This window comes from Rhinatrema bivittatum, chromosome 15 (genome assembly GCF_901001135.1).
Source record: "Rhinatrema bivittatum chromosome 15, aRhiBiv1.1, whole genome shotgun sequence".
In the NCBI taxonomy this organism is placed as follows: Eukaryota; Metazoa; Chordata; class Amphibia; order Gymnophiona; family Rhinatrematidae; genus Rhinatrema; species Rhinatrema bivittatum.
The window spans coordinates 47,021,947-47,045,304 of record NC_042629.1 but is presented as its reverse complement, the minus strand read 5'-3'; the positions used below and the strand labels follow the sequence as shown (position 1 = coordinate 47,045,304).

The 23,358-nt window shown below is 43.1% G+C and overlaps 1 protein-coding gene across 2 annotated transcripts in view; it reads right to left on the bottom strand.

The window, feature by feature from the left end:
• Positions 1–23,358, bottom strand: part of GSK3B (glycogen synthase kinase 3 beta) — a 239,279-nt gene that overhangs the window by 151,715 nt on the left and 64,206 nt on the right. For both annotated transcript variants that reach the window (XM_029578124.1, XM_029578125.1), the window contains exon 2: positions 1,947–2,140. In XM_029578124.1, the coding sequence (XP_029433984.1) occupies positions 1,947–2,140 (194 nt within the window). The remainder of the gene's footprint in view (positions 1–1,946; positions 2,141–23,358) is intronic.

Genomic DNA, 23,358 nt, shown 5'->3' with positions numbered 1-23,358 from the left:
GGAAAGTGTTCTAAATATCAAAATCACAGAACATATAGAAAGACATGGTTTAATGAAACAAAGTCAGCATGGCTATGCCCCAGGCTTTAAAATCATGAGAGGTCTAGAATAGGTAAATGTGAATCAGTTATTTACTCTTTCAGGTAATAGGACGACTTAGGGGGCACTCCATGAAGCTAACATGTAATACGTTTACAACAAATCGGAGAAAATTCTTTCACTCAAAGCACAATAAAGCTTTGGAATTTGTTGCCAGGGGATGTGGTTAGTGCAGTTAGTGTAGCTGTGTTTAAAAAAGGTTTGGATAAGTTCTTGGAGGAGAAGTCCATTACCTACTATTAATCAAGTTGACTTAGAAAATATCCACTGCTATTACTGGCATCAGTAGCATGAGATATACTAGTTTTTGGGTACTTGCTGGGTACTTGTAGCCTGGGATTGGGCACTGTTGGAAATAGGATGCTGGGCTTGATGGACCCTTGGTCTGACCCAGTATGGCAATTTCTTATGTTCAATCCTCCAGAATACTTCTTGCAAGCCTGCAAACTGCAAGCGGTATTCTTAAAATTCAATTGGGCCTTGGCTACCCTAGCATCAGTGTGCTGGGTGCTGCTCTACTACTTTGCCATCAGCAAGGTACAGCTCCTTTAATATCCCCATCCTTCTCCTGGGCAAGGGTCCATGCGCTGCTTCATTTTACTGATGCCTTAAATGCTGCTGTCCTCGGGCCAGTCTGCAAGCCCCTGTGCCTTTAAAAGTAGGTTAGATAGGACATGCATTCTGCAGCCAAAAAGAGCCCACATCTTTAGAGGACCCCACCCTCCCACATCTTTGAGTGGCATCCTCCCTTCCCCCTGCATCTTCTGAGTCCTCCAGCAACACCTGAGCTCCTGGAAAGGAAGCCAGGAGAGGAGAGGACAAAGCTGCCACAGGACTCAGCAGGATCTTATTGATGACTAAATGTCAGAGTGGTGCCCAGCACACCAATGCTGATTAGCTGAACTACAGCAGGGCCAGGGGGAGCAGCTTTGGCATCAGTATCTGGGGGAGTCGGTAGCAACAGGAGTAGTTAGGTTGAGGGTAATAAGGAAAGTGATAGTGGAAGAATAGGGTTTGCAAATTAGGTTTGTTAGTAATTCTCAGCTGCCCCAATTTTTCTTTTCTTAATCCTCTCCACTCCATCTAGCTGAGCCAAAGCAAATCCTGGGTTAGGGGTCAGATTATGGCTTCCTCTAGAGCCTGGCATGTCTGATTCTAGTCACTAGTCTAGATGTCACAGTTGTGCGACAACTGAGTCCCACCTCAAAAGTGCTTCTGCAGCCAGCCTGAGCAGCCACCACCAGGCTCAGGAATGCAACCATGTATGATAGCGAGCACCACTCACTTGGTTACTCAAATTATTTCCCAAAATGACCTCAACAACTTGTTTCAGTTACGATAGAAATAGTTATAAAAAGGTTATATGTAAAGAAAAGCAGGTGTACATTCAATTTTGGACTAACCTGGCAAATCAGTTCCCATAATCGCAAAAAAAAACAAAATTCACAATAACTGAATTCACTTCCAAACTTATAGCTTAATGTATTTCAAAATTTGCTTTTAAGAAGGCAAGTGATGTTGCACAATGCATACACCATACAATTCTAAATGTGAGCACAGCCCACATTATTGGAGCAGGATTCCCTCACTGTGATTGCTTAGAGCAGAAGGCATTAACTAATGGGAAATACCAGATGCCCAATGCTAATATCTCATAGTGTTATTCAGCCCGTAATAGTAAGAGTTTAAGGTTTGAATTTTCATTTTGTTAAATTTCAATTAAATGAATCACAGCCTCAGCTCAAAATGTTGATTAAGAAACCAAACCCACAACAGTTACTCAACAGCATTAATAAACAGTGAACATCAAGGATAAATTGACCCTTTACACAGCAAAAGAATCTCACCTTAAATCTTTTATCCTGAAGAACTTTCTTAATAGCCACCAGCTCTCCTGAATCACAAAGTTTGGCTTGATACACAACTCCAAAAGACCCATTACCGATCACCTTGGTGTCTGTGTAGCTGACTTCCTGCGGCCTGTCAGGACCCTGGCCAGGGGTTGCCACCACCGTTGTCACCTTGCTGCCATCTTTGTCTCCTGGAGAAAGTAAATAGCCATATGTTAAGTCTTTAGACAATCTCAAAAAAAAAAAAAAAAAAATCACACACTGAGGTTTTACAAACTATTATGCTGTGTGAAAAACAAGCACATCCAAAGGAAGGAAATAGTGTTAGCACATTACTACCATACTGAACCTGAAAATGTGTTTGATATCAGCTATAGTGTTAGACAAAGGCTATTCTAGAGCTCAAACACATGCCCAAAGTTTAACATTTCAACAGCACCATGATCCTGCCTGCCTAATGACAATTCTGGCCAATATAATACAACTCTTGTATGAATTAATATACAGAATTTCAATTTCCCAAAAATTACAGTTGCTCTAATATGACAGTATTACATAAAACATAAGCATTCTGTGTCCATGGGGAAAAAGCCTTATTTACTAAGTAAATCAGACCCTTAATCCTGTTCATAATTTTAACCATTCCAAATACCAGTGCTTCCTACTGCACCAGCTTATTTGGCCCTGTTCTCCACTTATTACAGATCAATGCCTCTGTATCCCCAGCAAGCCAACCTAAGAATAGAGGTCCAATGATTCCCAAAGCCAAGTCTCCTACCTAAAAAATACCAGCAACCACCATCAGATTAGCCTTTGTCAAATAACTAGAAATGTAATTAGGTCCGGACAATCTATGATCTTTCAGTCTTGGATTCAAGGTGAATTAATTTACATTCTTTCCTGGGACCTCCAACTTTACATGCAGCAAAGCTCACATAATATGATAAGTCCCACACATGACTGCAGCTGTAAGACAGACTTGCAAGCTGGTTTGCTGGCAGCCTACTGTAATCTTGCTGTGTACCTGTAATTCCACTCAAATTTTAATTTATTAATTGATTGCTAGTTGGAGAGAAAAGTTTACTTTGCAATTTGTTTACAAAGCTCATTGTAGTCCATCTGAAAACTTAAGTAAATTTACAGCCTTAAGACAGAAGGTAAAATTGTTGGCACTGACACCTAAATGTTAAGTCATGGAGTTTCATTACTATTAAATTAGCGTAATTAATGTAGCCTATTTGTACAGATTCAAGAAATACACAGTTCAAAATATATAGCAACGCTCACATGATCATTGCTTAAGGGTGACATTTAGTGGCTGGATTCAGGGTTCCCAAGGGAGCCTTGGGCTTGGCCCCAGGGCAGACACTGAATTAAATGTAAATTGGGAGGTGGGACAGTAATCACCAGGTAGATGCAAATGAAGGTTCACGGAGTCAGATCCCATCCCTGGAAGTAAAAATAAGCAAGCTCAGGAAAGAAATGCTGAATCCAAAGAGACACCAGGCATCAAGATTTATGTTAACCTGGGAAGAAATTTTAGAAACTTGAAATATTTAAAAACTAAAGAACAGAACTACAAGTGTGATCAGAATTCTCATAAGATTGCTGGCCTGAAAACAGAATAAATTAATCCATACAACATACATCAAATAAAAAAAATTAGTCCCTTTAGACTAATCACTGAAGTAGGTTAGAAACCCAACAAATAAAAATTTTATTTGCTGTAAAAAATAAATAAAATTTCCAAAGTTTAAAGAAAAAAGCACATAAAGTAACACTTACTGATCATGATTTGCAATACAATAACTTCTAAACTAAAGTTACAAGCACTGCTGTCAAACTGCTGGTATTGTACCAGTCTGTCAACCAAAGCAGTCAGTAAGGATGGGAGTAGTCTAACACCAAGTAAGAGCAAGAACCAGGAGACTGGGATTCAACTCCTGCTTCTTTGGAAGGGACATCTACTTCTATGTAGTTTGTTGCATAGGGCATTATACAGCTTTTACAATATAGATGTATGTTTATTGTATAGTGTGTACCTTATTTATTATATATATATATATACATACACATATATGCGTTAAGATAATGCTTCCCAATCCTATCTTGCAGATACACCTAGTTGTTTTCAGACTGTCCATAATAAACATTAGATATTTGCATACAGTGGAGAGCCAGAAACAGCAAGGCAAAAGCAACAGATTCTGAATGTAACTTTTCATGACATGGAAAAAAAAATGTATATAAGCCTTAATTTGCTAGTTTACCTTTTTAAAATTAGATCAAATTGCCTGTTCATCTATTTAGCGAAATTAAACATGGACTAGTCTGCTCTACTCAGTGTAGCCCAAGCATTGAAGTGTGCTTAGGTTTCATGTAATATAGTAAGCAGATATTCCAGCTGACTGCAGAGAGACTGGAATGCACCCCTCCCCCACCCCAAGGGATTTCTGAGCAATTTATAATGCTTTCTAGGAATACTAACATTTAGCATGTATCTCCAAAAATTTCTTAAATTATGTGGCAGCTGCTTTGCAGGAGTCATTCCTTGAAGCCAACATTTTCATGAGGAAAGCTTTGGAGAAAAATAGGTAGACTAGTTTTCACATGTATCCAGCATAAAAGAGCATGTCATACTTTTGCCTACACAACATTTTTTAAAATGAATTTAGCAGATAACTGCCATTCGCTTGGAGTGTAGTATATGAGAATGCATGGTTTTTATTTTTTTCATTCAGTAAATTACCTAATACTCACTTCTACTACTACTTAGCACTTCTATAGTACTACTAGATGTATGCAGCACTATACAAACATATGAGACAGTCCCTTCTCAGTAGAGCTTACAATTTAAACAAGACAAACATACAGGGCAAGAGAGACTTGTAGGTATTAAGACAATGGTTAAAATTGAATAAGGCTGTAAGCAGGACAATCAGGAGTTAAGATTTTAAAAGCAGCCTCAGAAAGGTGGGTTTTTAGATGGGATTTGAGTAAGGCAAGAGAGGGAGCATGACGCACCAGCTCAGGAAGTCTGTTCCAAGCACTTAGTACAGCCAGATGGAATGCACGAAGTTGGAAATTGGTTGTAGAGGAAAAAGGCACAGATAGGAGCGACCTGCCTGATGAAAGGAGTGCGTGAGGAGAGGTTTAGAGAGGTAGTGAGAAACTGAAGAGTGAAAGCTCTTGTAGGCGAGTAAGAGCAGCTCTTTCCAATTTGGGTATGAGGTAGCCATTTCTCTCTGGCACACCGATGCAATACCATGCGCTCTGGCTAGCACACAGGTTAATCCACGGTTGACGTGCGTTTTGGTGAGTGTCCATAACTCCTAATGCAATAAGGGGATTAGCGTGTCCAAAACAGCATGTAGCTAATAGCGATCACATATAAATGCCCGACACGCACATTTTTACTCTCAAAAATTAACGCCAGCCCCGGAACTGACATTAAGTCTTGACGAGCCCCAAAAGTTAACAGAAAGGCAGTTCCTCCGACAATATATCACCACGATATTAAGTCACTGGAACTGAAAAAAAGACGACATGTAAAATAAATAAAAGCATTGCCGGCAGTCAGGTTAGGAAAAACAGACGCTCAATTAATGAACATCCGTTTTCCTACCCCATGGCTGTACACATTAGGAAAATGGACTCTCGTAAAATTGAGAGTCAGTTTTCTTAACCTGCACACAGCCAATTCCCTGGGCACCCTATGCAGAGGTGCTAGGGACGCACAATTTCCCCTAGCACCCTCTTTTTTTTTTTTTAACACAGTAGCTCATTTGCCTACTGCATCAGGTGCCCGGGAGAGATGGATGGGCGCATGTTAGGGAAGCAGGAACTCAATCATGAGCGCCCATTTTTCACACGCCAATATTGCATTGGCCTGTGGGTGGCTGCTGTGTGAGTGGATTCTTTTCAGCAACTTGAAAACAAACAGGATGGGGGCCTAGAGCCACTGTGGCTGCCTGGTGAATACCCTTGATGAATGGAGGAAATAGATTAGATATGATAATCCATCTTGTGGGGCCCCGATTGCATAAATGGAATAGGGGTAGCCGTAGCTCAAAGTTTGCTCACCCCTGGCATCAAATAATGGAAAAAGACTGGAGACTTAGGAAGTCTCCAAATGCTGGCAAGGTAAATCATTCTCAAAAGAGGATTGCTCCTCTACAGCAGATTCAGCTTCAAAAGAGGCTCTCTTCTGCATGTCACTGCTGGCTGGGGCCACTCAGTAAACACTCACAAGGGCTCTTAGACCTGGGGAAAAATACAGCAAAATCATAGAACATACCTAATAGGCCTTAGTGTCTGCATGGAATCCCGCTCTCTGGATGTGAGCAAGAGGTGCATAAACATCTTGGTTTTGGAATGAAGTAAAGCAACACTTCAACAATGTCTAAGCAAAAATGTCTCCCTGTAAACTGGATTGCACCAGAAATGGAGAAATTACTTACCTGATAATTTTGTTTTCCTTAGTGTAGACAGATGGACTCAGGACCAGTGGGTATGTGCTCTTCTGCTACGGTAGCAGATTGAGTCAGATTTCAAAGCTGATGTCACTCTAGATATACCCCTTCTCTTCGAAAAGCCAATGTGGATATATCTTTGCTTGATTGAACGGATTTCAAAACTGGAGACCACCAATGCACTCAATCAGTTAATGCAGGCACCGGACAAACTGTGGATGTCTTGAACTAAGGGTAGGCAGTGGCTTACCCGTATTTGCTTAGTCTCGAGGTTCACTTTCCAAGATTCTTCTCTGGGGCAGCCGTGGGCGGGATGCACTACATTAAGGAAAACAAAATTATCAGGTAAGTAATTTCTTCATTTCCTAGTGTGTAGCCAGATGGACCTCAGGACCAGTGGGATGTAGAAAAGCTACTCCCGGACAGGGCAGGAGGCTACCTGTGGCCCACTTAATACTGCCCCTGTGAAGGCTGCGTCTTCTCAGGCCTGAACATCCAGGCGGTAGAACCTGGAGAAGGTGTGCAAGGAGGACCACGTTGCCGTCCGACAGATCTTGGCAGGCAACAGCAGCTTGGTTTCTGCCCACGAGACTGCCTGGGCCCTCATAGAATGAGCCTTAACCTGTAGAGGTAAGGGCTTTCCTGCCTCTATGTAGGCTGCCTTGACTACTTCTTTGATCCAATGGGCCATGGTCGCCCTAGAGGCCACTTCTCCTTGCTTCTTCCCGCTGTGAATAACGAACAAGCGATCCGTTTTGCGTACCAGTTCAGATCTTTCCAGGTATCATACCAGGAGTCTGCTGACATTTAGGTGGCGAAGAAGGTGTGAGTCTTCCAAGTCCTTATGTTCATCCGGAGATGGCAGAGAGATAGCCTGGTTCAAATGAAACTCAAGAAACCACTTTCGGTAGGAAGGAAGGGACGGTGCGCAGCTGTATGTTTCCAGGAGTGAACCTAAGGAGTGGTTCCCGACAGGATAGTGCCTGTAGTTCGGAGATGCGATGAGCTGAACATGTTGCCATCAGGAATAGTGTCTTCAATGTTAAGAGGCATAGTGACAGACTGTGCGTTGGTCTGAAGGAAGTCTCAACTCTAATACTAGATTGAGATTCCATAGGGGCACTGGCCACTTTAGGGGTGGCCGGAGTTTGACTCCTTTCAGGAAGCGGGACAAATCCAGATGAGTTGATAGTCCTATACCATCCACTTTGGCTCTGAAGCAGGACAGTGCGGCTACTTGGACCTTAAGGGAGTTGAATGTCAACCCCTTCTTCATACCATCCTGTAGGAAGTCCTGAATCATGGGAATCTTGGCTGTCCACGGGAGTATCCTGCGGTCCTTGCACCAGGCTTCGAATATTCTCCAGATCCGTATGTTTGACAGGGATGTGGAGAACTTGCGTGCTCGGAGCAGGGTATCAGTCACGGCCTTCGAGTAACCTCGCTTCTTCAGGCGAGTCCTCTCAAGGGCCAGAATGTAAGAGAATTGAGACGGATCTTCATGAAGAATTGGGCCCTGCCAGAGCTGGTCCCTGTGTGGAGGTAGGCACAGAGGGTTCCCCGCAAGAAGTCTTTGCATGTCTGCATACAATGTCGCCTTGGCCAATCCAGGGCACTAGTAGAACTAGTCCCCTGTGAGGCTCTACCTTGCGGATGATTTTGCCCAGTAGCAGCTATGGGTGGAAGGCATACAGTAAGTCTTATATGAAATACTGAATGTGAGTAATGTTTGCAGATATTGGTCAGTTTGTTTATATGAAATTCATGTTATGTTTATGTGGTATGTTCTACAATTATTTTGTGTATGTTTTTACTGTGAATCACCTTGACCTTTTGTGAAAGGCGATCAAGAAATTTTACTAAAAATGGAAAAAAAGAAAAGAAAAAATAGCCAAGTCTGGATGACAGCATCAATCCCTTGGGACTGTGGCTCTCGTCTGTGGCTGAAGAATCTGGGGACCTGGGCACTGAGATAGGTGGCCAGTAGATTCATGGCTGGGAGGCCCCAGAGATTTACTATCAGTTGGAAGGCTGCTGTCGACAGCATCCATTCCCCCGGGTCCAGGCTCTCTCTGCTGAGGAAGTCTGCCAAGACATTGTCTTTTCCTGCGATGTGGGAGGCCGAGATCTCTTGTAAGTTTCTCTCTACTCAAGCCATGAGAGGGTCTATCTCCAGCGACACCTGCTGGCTCCTGGTTCCTCTCTGGTGGTTGATGTAAGCTACCGTTGTCAGACATTACTCAAATTTCTTTGCCTCAGAGTCTGTGGCTGAATCGCAGGCACACTAGTCTGACTGCTCAAGCTTCCAGGCAGTTTATGTTCCATCCCGCCTCTTCCTTACTCCATTGTCCCTGGGCCGTCAGTTCCTGACAGTGGGCTCCCCACCCTCGCAGGCTTGTATCCATGGTGAGCAAGGTCCAGTTCGGTGGGGATAGGCTTACTCCTCTGCTTAGGTGGTCTTCCTGTAACCACCACTGAAGCTGAGAATGTACCTCTGCTGGTAGTTGGAGGCGAACTGAGTAGTCCTGGGACAGTGGGTTCCCATTGTGACAATAAGGAGTGTTGGAGCGGTCACACATTTGGGCCCTTGCCCACGGGACGACCTCCAGGATCGATGCCATGAGGCCGAGAACTTGAAGATAGTCCCATACCTTGGGGCGTGCATTGGTCATCAATAGTCTTAATTGTTCTCTTCAGGGGAGGAAGACTGTTCTGTTTGGTGTTGAAACGGGCCCCCAGGTACTCTAGGGATTGAGAGGGCTGCAGACTGCTCTTGCCTGTGTTCACGATCCAACAGAGTTCCTGCAGTAGGCTCTTGAGTCTGCTGGTCACCTGCCGACTCTCTTCCAAAGACTTTGCCCTGATCAGCCAGTCATCCAGGTAAGAACATAAGAAGTTGCCATACTGGGTCAGAGCAAGGGTCCATCAAGCCCAGCATCCTGTTTTTAACAGTGGCCAATCCAGCCTACAAGTACCTGGCAAGTACCCAAACACTAAGCAGATCCCATTCTACTGATGCTAGTAATAGCAGTGGCTATTCTCTAAGTCAACTTGATTAATAGCAGTTAATGGACTTCTCCTCCAAGAACTTATCCAAACCTTTTTTAAATCCAGGCACAGTAACTGCACTAACCACGTCCTCTGGCAACAAATTCCAGAGCTAAATTGTGCTTTGAGTGAAAAAGAATTTTCGCCAAAGTTTTAAATGTGCTACTTGCTAACTTCATGGAGTACCCCCTAGTCCCTCTATTGTCCGAAAGAGTAAATAACAGATTTCACATATACCCATTGTAGACCTCTCATGATCTTATCCCCTCCTCAGCAGTCTCTTCTCCAAGGGTGTTCCAAGATCCCTTCCTTCCTCAGTGTTGCCACCACGACCACCATAATTTTGGAGAATGTTCTGGGGGCGGTTGCTAGGCTGAAAGATAGCGCTCAGAACTGGTCATGGTGACCCAGTATCGCAAAGCATGGAAAACACTAGTGATTTTGATGGACTGGAATGTGAAGGTAGGCTTCGGAGAGGTTAGAAACTCTCCTGGTTGTACTGCCATTATGACGGACCAAAAGGTCTCCATGTGGAAGTATAGTATCCGCAGATGACTGTTGAAGTTCTTGAGATCCAAGATGGGTCGGAATGATCCTTCCTTCTTGGGAATGATAAAATAGATGGAATAGCGCCTCGTATTTTGTTGGGGCGTGGGAGCCGGAGTTATTGCCTTCAGATTGAGTAGTCTTGTCAGTTGGTGGTTTCTACTGCCAGTCTCTTGGTGTGGGAGAGGCAGGGTGACATAAATTTGTCTCGAGGGATGCTGTGGAACTCCAGAGAGTAGCCTTCTCGAATGATGTTTAATACCCATTCTCATTGTGGAGCAAGGCTGGATCCTGCCCCCGGGCCTGCTCCTCTCTTGGTCTGTGTTCCGAAAGGGCTGGGACCTTCCAGAGGGATGAGGTACCTGGAACTGCAAGTTCCTGTAGGGTCTAAAGTGTTGCAAGCCTCTGCCCTTGGTTCTTCTGGGTGAGGGATGCTGAGATCTTTTATTCCTATCTTGCGGTAGCCAAGGCACTGGGGATTCGTCCCATTTGCTGGCTAACCTCTCCAATTCGTTTCCAAACAAGAGAGATCCTTTAAAGGGCATTCTTATGAGATTCGCTTTACATATCGCATCAGCAGGCCAATTCCGTAGCCATAGTTGTCTTCTGGCTGCATCTACCAAGGCTATGCCTCTGGCTGAGGTACGCATCAGGTCTGAGCTTGCATCTGTCAGGAAGGCTGCTGCAGGTTCCATTGTTCCGGTATACATTCCGGAGTTATTTGCCCCTCTCGAGAGGAGCAAGCAGGAACGTGCCACCAGGAAGCAATCTGCAGTGTTATTGCCTTTGCGTCGAAGGCCTGCTTAAGGATGTATTCCAATCATCTATCCTGAGTATCCTTCAATGCAGACCCTCCCTCAACGAGAATCGTTGTTCACTTTGAGATGACAGACCATGGTGTCCACTTTCGGGAATCGCAAGCATTCTTTGGTCACTAGTTCTAGGGGAAACAGGGCTTCCAAAGCCCAATCCCCTTTGAAGCTGGTCTCCAGGGCATCCTACTCCAGGTCAATCAGTTCCTGGATGGCTTCCATCATTGGAAAGTAGCACGAGGCTTTACAAAGGGACACCAGGATGGGGTTCTTCTTTGGTTCCGCCATCGGGTCCGTGCCTGGATTACCCAGAGTCTTGAGTCTGGGAAACAAGGGCTGGTAGCTCATCCTTGTGGAAGAAGCGAAGCATGGTTCCAGGCCTGGAGGAATTTCTCCTCCTATCATCATCTGAGGTGTCTGAGTCCCTGTCAGGGAAATTCTTGGTTAGGCAAGGTATGTCTTGAGGCATCCGAGTAGGGCCGGGAGGATCTTGTGCTTCCGGCAGCGGGTGAGCCTGGGGCGCAGCCAGGGTTGATTGCACCTGAACGAAGGCTTGCAGCCCTTGGAAAAATTCTAACCAGGAGAAGGTCCCTGGATCCATGTTAATCCCAGGGGGGAGTCGGCATAGGAGCCCTCTTGTGGAGAGATCCATGCCAGGAACCGGCTACCAGACCAAGGCACACCTGTGAGGGATGTCGGAAATCACCTCAGGATTTCTCAACTGGGGGAGGGAGGGACCCTTAGGTTTCACCTCAGGAGAGCAGGGCTCGTTCTTCTTTTGCTGTAATTAACACTATTCTAGTGTGTGGGATAGTGTCCGTATCTGCTAGGAGACGGCGAGATACTGAAGAGCTGAGGTTACTGCAGGGGTATATCTAGAGTGACGTCAGCTTTGAAATCTGACTCCATCTCCCATCTGCTAGCAGAAGAGCACATACCCACTGGTCCTGAGTCCATCTGGTTACACGCTACGAAAATACATAGTTGCTCTGTTATGACTCATTAATTCATCTTAGGGACTTTGTGACTACCTACACAGTTGCAGCTCCTTGTGACTCAGTTTATCAAATTGAGGAAACCATCTTACAGAGCCTGTACTAAACCCAACAGTCAGACTTTCCATCCAGAAGATGGCTGGAAGTAGGTTTTGAATTCTTACATCAAGATGGTAGGTTGCTAGACAAAACAGACAAGTTGAGCAAGTCATTCTGCTGAAGAATGTATCTTAAACAAAAAACAATCAAAAATAAAAAAGCACCTGACGCCCACAAAAGGGGGAGGCCTTATAAAGTGTTTACATCACAAAGTACTCTTGCTGTATTGTAATTTACAATTATGGTCTGGCTTTGGAATCTTAATTAAAAATAAAAATTGAATTGGAAATCTAAGTTATTTATGCTGTTGTGTAGAATTGTTTTCCATTTGTATTGAGGTGTGTCATTTATGCTACATATTTCTGTTACACGCCTGGTATTTTAACAGGGAATCAAGCATGTAAAGACAAATAAAATAAGACCACTGCCTCGGTAGGTGAAGTCACAGAAGTACTGCAAGGCTGATAGGTGCAAGGCTCTCTTTTCTCGCTGGGGCTGTAAGGTTGACCCTTACAGTAGTACTTCCTCTCTTTTGAAAAGAACAACTTTTTGATAACATTTTCCTTTGAATTATATCTAAAGCACACTGTTATATTTAGATGCAAGATGTTAACAAATGCAGGATACTATAAAATATTTACGAGTTCTTGTTGAGCATGTCACACTAAATTTAACTGCGACTGCAGATCCGCTAGTGGGGGGAAAAAAAAAAATGCAGGCTGTGATACAACCCAGAATTAGTGCAACTCTAAGGCCACTCGTCTGGCTCATCCTTTCCACTCTACAGCTAGTGGCAGACTGGAGCCTGCACAAAATGATATACCAGAAAAAAAACCAAAAAAAGGTAAGTTGCAAACGGGATTAGTTATGAAGCCAGATTTAAACTTTTCTTCCCATTTTTTCCACTGAAAAATACAAGGGACTACTAGAAATCTTTTTCAAGCTGAATATTAATCTAGCCCTTTCATCTTTTTTTGTAGCTAAGTTTTCCCAGCTCAAATCAGAGCCAGTGCTGAGATGCTGATGCAACGGAGCCTTGATTCGCAACCACACAAGGATTTCCCCCCCCCCCCCCCATTTTAAGAGGACCCTTAGACAAAAACCCTTTATCATGGGCTCTAAATCCCATAATCAGGTATAAGCCTTATGCAACTGGAATTAGTTCTGCTCACTCTCGCCTGCTTCCCTCCCACCCCCAGGCTGTAAATATTACCTTTGCAGTATCCCGGGGGGAGAAAAAGCCCAATCTAGGAACCTAACCAGGAAGCCTTCACATGGCAGCAATTAGCACTGCCACTGAGTCACTAGCTTGGCCTAGCCCTTTGATCATTTAAAATGTAAAAATGTAAAATAGAGGCACTCCGGCCAGTTAACTCTCCTGCTCATGGGGAGTGTTTTTTCAATGGGCTCCTCCAAAGAAAACCAAATTTACCAATGGTTTAGAAATTATATAAGCACCTAGATTTGATTCACATTTTCACAAAGGCTGCGCCATAGCCTTCTCAGCACTATTTATTTTTTTTTTTACAAATTCACATCAACATTAAAAAATAAAAGCTGATTTGTAATCCAAAGATTGGCAGCATTTAGGGACAGAAAGCGATTGTAGACATGAATTTTCTTTTCAGATAGCAAGAAAACCAAGAAGCTGCACGCAGAACTAGACATCTACTTTCCTACCAGCCTTCATGCTAGGCTAAAGACAACTGTAGAATAGATTTCTCTCACCTGTACCAGCCTTACTTTTAAAATACTACAGCCATGCTGTAAACTTCATGTGTACACACACAAAAACGTACGGATGGCACAGCTCCAAGAATAAGAGGGAGCAAACTGAACACATAGAAACATCAAGCACTGTAAAGTTCACAGGCTCCCTTGCAGCATTCATTCTTGGCCTGCCACAAATTCAAAAGGCACCAGTACAAGCAATAAATCAGCAAGGCTCTCTAGCTTCCAAAAAGTTGCTCAACAACATTAACATGCTAAAACACAATCTCATGCATTTGACCCATACTGATTATGATTTTAGCTTTTTAAACATATGAGAAAAACAGAAACTCGCCCAGTTTTTAAAGTAGTTCACAATCAAAATGATCAACCATATTTAGAAATCACTGACCTTTATTGAAATCCATTTAAAAAGGCAACAGGGCACAGATGGAGGATAGTTGCACACAGCTGCTCCCTACAAGTTTCATACTCCACAGTCCATCAGGAAAGTATCTGCAACTTATTTTCATTCCCTCAAATACCTAATAGTGATAGATGTTAATCATACTTGCCATGTGCCTCAATTACTGAATTAAAAACCAATTAAAATAACAAATGTATTTGTTCCTCTTCCTTTTTACTCATCTCCAAGAAATCATCATTACATAACTACTACAGAGAATATTAATTATTCTGTCATTTTTAAATGGTTTAAACTCCTCCTAGGCCGCTTTTTATTCATAAAAACTGGAAATATTCTGGCTGTAGTTGTCCATGTCCACAATTCAAAGTATATTTCCTTGTAACAGTGCCCCCCAACTCTTGATTGTTCTCTATTTTCTAAAGCCTTACATTTCTGCAATAGTCTCCCTCATATTAACAGTATAAATATGCTCCCTTGTTTAGGTTTAGATATGATGATATATGTTGTCACAAACTTACACACACATGTCAATATAATCCAAAGTATCTTAAAATGTATATAAAGTACTGGGCATACTCTACTTACCCCTCTACCCTTTCATACAATTTCTGAATTAATAAATGTGTCTTGATGACCTGCCTTTTACTTTCTTGTACCAAGTGATTTAGTTGAAAGTACTAAAATTAAAATAAATATTTTAGCCACCCTTAGCAGCATATATTTGGTTATTACAGGAAGATATCACTATACAAATTTCAAACTTTTTCCCTAGTAAATAATTTGATAAAGCGTATAGTAATAAAACGCAATAAGACATTCAGTACTGGTTGCTAACATGACCATTATTCAGGATCCATTGCAAGTTATGGCTCTGTGTGTTATAGGCAGCAAATCAGAACAGGCAAGTAATAAAGGTCTTCATCTACTGTATCCTTCATTGGTTAAAAAGTGTTCTCAAAGACACACGCAATTAACTTCTGTAAACCATAAATGTCCCTGCTAAGTAGAGGCCTGTCAGTCTGTAACCATATGCTCACCATGAAAAGCTACGCTCAAGATGAGCAACTAAAAGGTTTCTTCTGTGCTCTATCCTGATAATTCATTACAAGCCATCAAGGTCAGCTTTGAACTCTGCTGGTCTTCCTCTCTCCAGCTGAACGAGCTCACTGCCTGGCTAAAGCCTCATCATTTATTGAAGACGCCATCATTATGCATACCAGCTGTGCACAACTGTCTTAACCTTAACGATAATTCCGTGCCAATATTAATTCACCAATTCTCAAGGTAAAATTACAATTAAGAACATCAACTTAAAGTCTGTGAAAAATAAAAATACAGGCTTAATGAACCAGCAGGGTTCATGCCTTTGGCCAAGAACACCAAAGCATCAAGAGGTGAATGGGAGTAGAGTATCCCAACTAAAACAGCTGTAACAATTCAGTATTAGAAATGGGCAAGCCCAATTGAGTGACACAAAATGGACCCAAGGTGATGAAATGTTAACAAACATGCGCTAAAAATACTCATGATAAAAACACAACTGCGTTAACTCTGGATGTGATAAATTTATGGTAAGATAATACATAAGGAATTTTTTTTTAATGCATGGACAGACTTAGAGCGCATAAAATCAAATTTATGCATAGAAAACGTTTTGTATGCACAAAGTGCCCTCTTTGCATAAAACAAGATTTATAAACACAAAACTGTATACATAAAACTAGCAACTGTACCCGTTCTACGCCCAGGCGGCAAGCCTTTTTATTGGCACATATGCTCTTGTATGGAAGCCTTAGGTGAAAAGGAAAAACGAAATTCCCTTCTCTCACACTGGCATCCCCCCTCCACTCATATAGGCTACCTGTCTCTGAAACAGTCAAGCGTCCCCCCACCCACCCTCAATTCCCATGCTGTCTCAGACCCCCTCCCCACCCCCCTCTTACCAACCATGCTTTCTGTGACCCCCCTCTCGCACACACACATTGTCACCGGCATCCCCCCCCCCATGCTCTCTCTCTCTCCTGTCACAGACATGTTGCGGGACCTGCGCTGTTGACGGCAAAGATGAAGGCCCGGCATGCCGTCCGCGGCAAAGAGGAAGTCCAGGCACGGCATTCGAGGCACACAGGGAGGCCTTCCCTTTTCACCGCGAAGGGCGCACCGTGCCTTCATCTTTGCCGCAAATAGAGCGTGTGCCAGGGTGTCCTCTGCTATTTGCTGCCTGCCGCGATGGCCGACGTCCTTGTGGTTTGAGGGAGGAATGTTGTGCAGTACCTCTTGGCCGCACGAGCACTGACGGATAGCATTATAGCGCCATCTATCTGCGGGCTGTGGAACATGCATGAGCACTGACTGACTGACACCAAGCCCGATATATTACAGATGTTAGTCCTGGGGGAACTCTGAGCTATTGTGGAATGCAGAATTTGTGCAGATTTCCCCCTTCACCTTGCAGAATCCAGGTCACGCTGCTGTGAACGCTATTGCAGGCAGAGAGAGAGAGGGAGTACTGCATGAGGAAGAACATGACTAAATTATCTACCATTGTAACAGAGGCACTTCAACTCAGGGTGGGTTGGGCAGTGTAACACTGGTCTGCCTAAGGCACAACAGACCCTTGCACCAGCCCTGTGCAAAACAATGGCACGATCCAACCCTCCAGAAGTTAGAAAGTAGGCTCCTCGAGGGGCTTGGATCTCCCTCTCTCTCTGATGGTTAAAAAAAAAATGTTTGCATGGTGGTAAAAAGTCCCAAGAAGTGTCCAAAATCTAATGATCTCTCTCCTTTCTGAGCAGGCAAAAACTGGTGGCAAAAGAATTCCAAAACAACCAGCACACTCATCCAAAAAATACTGCTCTATTCTTCTCTGGCAGGCTCCTGTTGTCCCTGCTTAGCTGAGCAGCAGGGAACAACAGCACCTCTTCTTGGCTGTCTAAGGCAGAGGTGAAAATCCTCCTTAGACAGGTGCAGATGCAAGTCAAATTCTTGTTGCAGCTTGTTGAACGATTTAAACTCCAAGCCACCCTCCCTGCCCCCAGGTAAGCATATTACCTGAAAGAAACTGTCTGGTGGTCCCATTTCTATTGACTTTGAAAGTCAGTCACAAAGAAGACTGATTCTCAAATGAAGAAGGTAAACAATCTCTGTACAGTGTGATACTTTCTGCCAGAAGGATCACACATACAGGGTCATTCATCAAAATGCGTTATGGCAATAACGCCATAACGCACGCGATAATTGCGGTACCACATTTATTTAAAAATTTATTTACCACATGGCGCACATGCAAATTTTTTTTTTAAAGGGGCAGGATTCATGAAAATAAGGGGCATTATCGCACTGTGATAGCGTAACACACACTATTGCACGTTTTTAACGCCGGAAATAACTACACCTTTTTTTCCCTGGTTTTGAACTGTGCAATATGCCCAAAATGGCTGTAACGCAATTTGCGATAATGATTGCAAATTGCATTTCAGCCATTTCTGGACTTCGAGAGGGGAAAAGGAGAGGAGTGGAAAGAGAGAGCCTCTGGGGAGGCCTTCACAGTATTCAACTATTTATACCACTACAGGAGGGTCATCTAGTAACTCAAGTTGTGGTTTTGGTGGTGGTTTAGGGCTTTGGGGCCAGTTTGACATGCAGAGTGAGACATACGAACTGCACCGTACACCTCGGTGAAGATTTGACGTCACTTGGCGTGAGAGAAGTCTCAAAGATGAGATTTCTACAATGTTCTCTCACCCTAGCTTGATGGACTCTCACAGGGACCCGCCAGCACATCTGAGCATCCTCAGTATCTTGGGATGAACCTCATCAGGCCACATGGCTTTGTCTACTTTCAATTTTCCTACTTCCTCCCATACATTCTCTTCTGTAAATGGAGTTTCAACTAGTCCTCTCCCTCCATTTTCTTGTTAACTAGCAACTGTCCTTCTCCAGGGTCTTCTTTAGTGAACACCGAACTCAAGTATTTAATATTTCTGTCATTTGTCTTTCTCCACACATTGATCCTTTTCACCTTTCAATTTCACTGTACTACTATGGACCTTTCTCTGATGTATCTGAAAAATATTTTGTCACCTGGCTTTACCTCTTTGGCAATCCTTTCTTCCTTTTTGCTTTCTTGATTACTTTCTTAGTCTCCCTCAGTTTCACCAGATATTCTTCCTTGTGTTCCTCCCTTTGGGATCCTTTATAATTCTTGAACGTTGTTTTTTTATTTTATTAGCTACTTCCTTTGAGAACCACATAGGTTTCTTATTTCTCTTGCTTTTGATTATTTTTCTAACATATAGATTAGTTGCTTTTGTAATTGCTCCTTTTAGTTTGGCCCACTGTTCCACCTCTCTCATTTTCTCCCAGTCTTCTAGTTCTCCCTCCAGGTACTTCTCCATTTCAACAAAGTCCATGGTTCAAAGAATTGTCTTTAAAAGGCCCATTATAAGTTATACACCTGAGTCTAATCAATTAGCTGAGCAGATTCAAATACTTCTGGATGAAGAATCAAACTTTGTTGTATGAAGTGAATTTAAAGCAAAAGGTCAAAATATGCCAAACAAGGAGCACTCAAAAAGGTTCTAGGATAACGTTACTGAACCTGTATAGAATGGGGGAAGGTTATAAGAAAATGTCAGTGTGTTTAAATATTCCTGTTAGGTCCATATTAGAAGTTACCACTCAAGTAAAGGATCTGGGCATCACAGTTGACAATACTTTGAAGTCCTCAGCTCAGAATGAGGTGGCCAACAAAAAAGTAAACACCATTAATAATTATTAGAAAAGGAATGGAGAATAAAATGGAAAATGTCATAATGCCTCTGTAAAGTTCCATAGTAAGGATGCACCTAAGTACTGTGTGCAGTTTTGTCATCACATCTCAAGAGATATAGTTGCATTGGAAAAGGTACAGAGAAGGGTGATCAAAATAATAAAGGGGATGGAACAGCTCCCCTATGAGGAAAGGTTAAAGAGATTAGGGCTGCTCAGCTTGAACAAAAGATGGCTGAGGGTGGGTATAATAGTCTATAAAATCATGAGAGGACTAGAAAAGGTAAATGTGAATTGGTTATTTACAATTTTAAAAAAAAAAAAAAATACGACAACTAGGGGACACTCCATGCAATTAATAAGTAGCACATGCAAAACAAACTGGAGAAAATTATCACTTTCACAATTAAGCTCTGAAATTCATTGGAGATTGTGTTTAAGGCAGTTCCTGGAGGAGAAGTACATAAACTTATTAACCAAGTAGACTTAGCCACTATTTATCACTGCATGATACAGTAGCAGCACGGGATCTATTTACGTTTGGGATCTTGCCAGGTACATGTGACCTGGATTGGAAACTGTTGGAAACAAAGTACTGGGCTTGATGGACTCAGTCTGACCCAGCATGAAAATTCTTATGTTATCATGATTGTAAACTAGAATCAGTTTGGCACCACCAAGTCAGTGCTGTGATCAGGCCGTTCTTCCAAAGTCAGTAGCTGTGGGTTGAGGAAACTTCTGCAAAAGGTCACTGTTAGGCCTAAAATTTTGAAAGAACTACAGAGATCTCTGGCTGAGAATGAGAAAAATGTTGACTGTTCAAGAACTTCAAGATTATTCCACAAACATGGCCTGTATGGGAGGGTGGCAATAAGGAAGCCATTGATGAAGAAAAGCTATATGTACCACATAGTGTTTGCAAAGGGGGCACATTGCATGCATGTGGGAGGTGGTTTTACAGTCTAATGGGCCCAAAGGGGAACTTTTTGATCTCAACGCTAAGCAATTTATGCCATGTAAAACAAATAGCACATCACCTTAACACTATCCATACAGGAAAACATGGTAACATAGTATCGTTGGAGGAAAAAGACCAAACTGTCCATCCAGTCTGCCCAGCAAGATTCCCACGGCAGCAACTGCCACTCTGGGCAGGTTACCCTCAAGTGACTGTTAAGGGTAATAACTGCTTCTCTGTGCAGGTCACCCCATGCCTTATGCTTAGGATAGTAATATTTACAAGCAAAACCAAGCAACTGTCAAACCCATAATAATTGCCACATTTTTTTACATGACGAGCAGCCTTCCTGATAATTCAGACAATGCTGCATGAATGTTCTTTGTTTTTGTACTTTGTCATAAAAGTTTTATCCCCCAATGTTAGCATATCAGTACCCCAGACCGTAAATGTCGGGATCCAGTGTTGGCTGTCTTCAGAATCCAATACTCTTTTTTTCCTTGCCATCAAAGCAGAGAGTGATGTTGCAGTTGTATCAAAATCAAGGATAATTAGTTAAGAGTAGTAATTCCCATGCCTTCTGGTTAAGGGTACTAACTGCTGTTCCGTGCAGATTTATCCCCCATGCACCCTTTTCTTCATTATCATCCTCAAGCCTTTAGGGATCCAGGTCTATACCATGCCCTTTTGAATTTGTTTACTATTTTTGTCCTCACCACCTCTTCTAGAAGGGCATTCCAGGCATCCACCAGCCTCTCTGTGAAAAAAAATATTTTCTTATATTGATTCTGAGCCTTCCCCCCTTGATTTTCATTTCATGACTCCTAGAGTTCTGTTTTCTTTCCAATGGAAAAGGATGAAAGTTTGTGCATCATTATATCCTTTCAGGTATCTGAATATCTGTATCATATCCCCTCTGCACCTCCTTTCTTCCAGGGTATACATATTCAGATCCTTCAGCCTCTCCTCATAAATCTTCTGATACAGACCTCACACCATTTCCATTGCCTTACTTTGTGCCGCCTCCATCCTGTGGTGGCAGCATTATGCTGTGCGGATGCTTTGTGGTAGTAGGAACAGATGCTTGTGAAGACAGAGAAAGATGGACGATTCAAAGTATAGGCAGATCCTGGAGGCAAACCTGTTAGTGTCTGCCACAAAGCTGGGATTGGGGAGAAGATTCACCTTTCAGTAGAACAATGATCGATTGATTTATGATGATGTTAAGCACAAAGAAAATGTAACAAAGGAGTGTCTCAGCAAGAAGAAACTAAATGCCCCTGAGAGGCTCAGTCAAAGCCCAGACCTGAATCCAACAGAAAGTCTGTGGCAAGACTTGAAGACTGCAGTCCACAACCCTAGCCATCTTGAAAGAGCTTAAGCTCTTCTGGCAAGAAGGCTGGGCAAAAATTGGTCCATCCCACTATGCAAAGTTGGTAGACACTTATGCTAAATGACTCGACTTATTGCTGCAAAAGGGACTTCTACAAAGTACTATAATCAAGGGGTGTGAAGGCTTGTGCAATCATGACTTTTTGGTTTTCTATTCTTAATTACTTTTGGAATATTGCTATAATTGTTCTTTCATGATGAAAGTGCAGTGTATGTTGTGTAGATCAGTGAAACTTCTACTTTAGTGCATTTTGATTTGCATTCTTTTTTTTAAACAGCAGAAACTGAAAAATGTACATGGGTGTGAAGACTTTTGCACGGCACTGTAAGCATCCTTCAGCCCTGCATACATATGCAGCCTTGATTACACACACATATTTAGTATCTGTTTACTACATGGTCCCACAGGCACACACACTGATATGATGTCTCTATGCAATCCCAAGCCCAGCCCATCTTCCGAAAGGACATAGGAAGCTTATTGCCCTCACCCCTTATAAAGCTAATTCTAAATGAGTTGAAAAAAATGCTTCTACCACTAACAAGTTCATTTCTCGACACACACTCAGCCTCTATTAATAATATTCTCATGTTTATAAACATGCTGTTTCCACAAAAGTTCAATGGTGAACATCATATAAATAAAATACAAATCATACAAACCCTTGATGTGGTCTGCAACTACAGCTATGTTTTGTGTTTTTCTTTATGTTAACTATTCTTTGGTACTTTTTGAAGCAGCTGTAAAAGTTTCCTGAATCAAGAAATCTCTTGCATGTAAAATATTCAAATTTAATAAAGTTAAAAATAAAATAAGATACAATAAATCAAATAAGATGATTCTAAAGCATACTTTATTGCCTATGGAATTCTGCAACCTCTAATTAATCTAACACTATAGCACTGCTGCTGCCACAATTAAAAGTGAATAAAGTCAAAAGACTCAGACCAGCCTCAAATGCAGCAGTTCTGAATCCCAGTGGTTCCCAACCTTTTTTGTTTCGTGGCACAGGAATCACTTTGTTGTGGCACACCACCCACTTCCCCATCACTTTCTCTTCTCATCTTCCCTCTCCCCATACCCCTTATCTTTTTGCCTTCCCTCTTCCCCTAGCATCATACGCATGCCTGTCCACTGCCATCATCTTCTTCCCTTCCCTCCCCGCCAAGATCATCATCACCTTCCCACTCCCACCATCTCTTCCCTCTTCCTTATATTATCGCCTTCCCTCTCCCCCATTCCCTGTAATCACTACTATCCCTCTCCCACCCCTCTTCTGCATCCCCTGGCATCATCACCATCTCTCTTCACTTCCTCACCCGACACCACCTTCCCTTTCCTTCTACCCCTCTCCCACAACCCCTGGCATCACCTTCCCTCTCCCTCCATCCCTTTCCCCCAGGCATCATCACCTCTTCCCCACCCCTGCACATCACCTTCCCTCTCCCCTCCATCCCCAGTCATCACTTCTTCCTCACCCCCTCATATCAGCACCACCTTTCCTTTCCCTTCACCACCTTCCCTCTCCCAACATCTCCTTCCCTCTTACTCCACTTTTCCTTCACTCCCTTGGTATCAACAATTCCCCTCTCTCTCCCTCCCCATGCCAATCACCTTCTGCTCCCTTTCCCGTCAACCTGGCATCATTACTTTCCTTCTCTCTCCACGCCTCTTCCCCACTATCATCAATCCACAGTTTCCCCCCACACCCTGGCATCACCTTCCCTCTCCCTCCATCCCTTTCCCCCAGGCATCGTCACTTTTCCTCTCCCCTCCATCCCCAGCCATCACTTCTTCCCCACCCCCTCACATCAGCACCACCTTTCCTTTCCCTTCACCCCCCCTCCCATCATCACCTTCCCTCTCCCAACATCTCCTTCCCTCTTACTCCACATCTCTCCCTCACCCCCTTGGTATCATCAATTCCCCTCTCTCCCCCTCCCCATGCCAATCACCGTCTGCTCCCTTTCCCATCAACCCTGGCATCATTACTTTCCTTCTCTCTCCATGCCTCTTCCCCACTATCAATCCACAGTTTCCCCCCACACCCTGGCATCATCTTCCCTTAACCTTACTCCCTGGCAACACCTTCCCTCTCATCCCACCTTTTCTCTCCTCCCCCTTGTATCATCTTCCCTCTCAACCGCTGGCATCAAATTCCCTGTCCCCCATCCCCTGG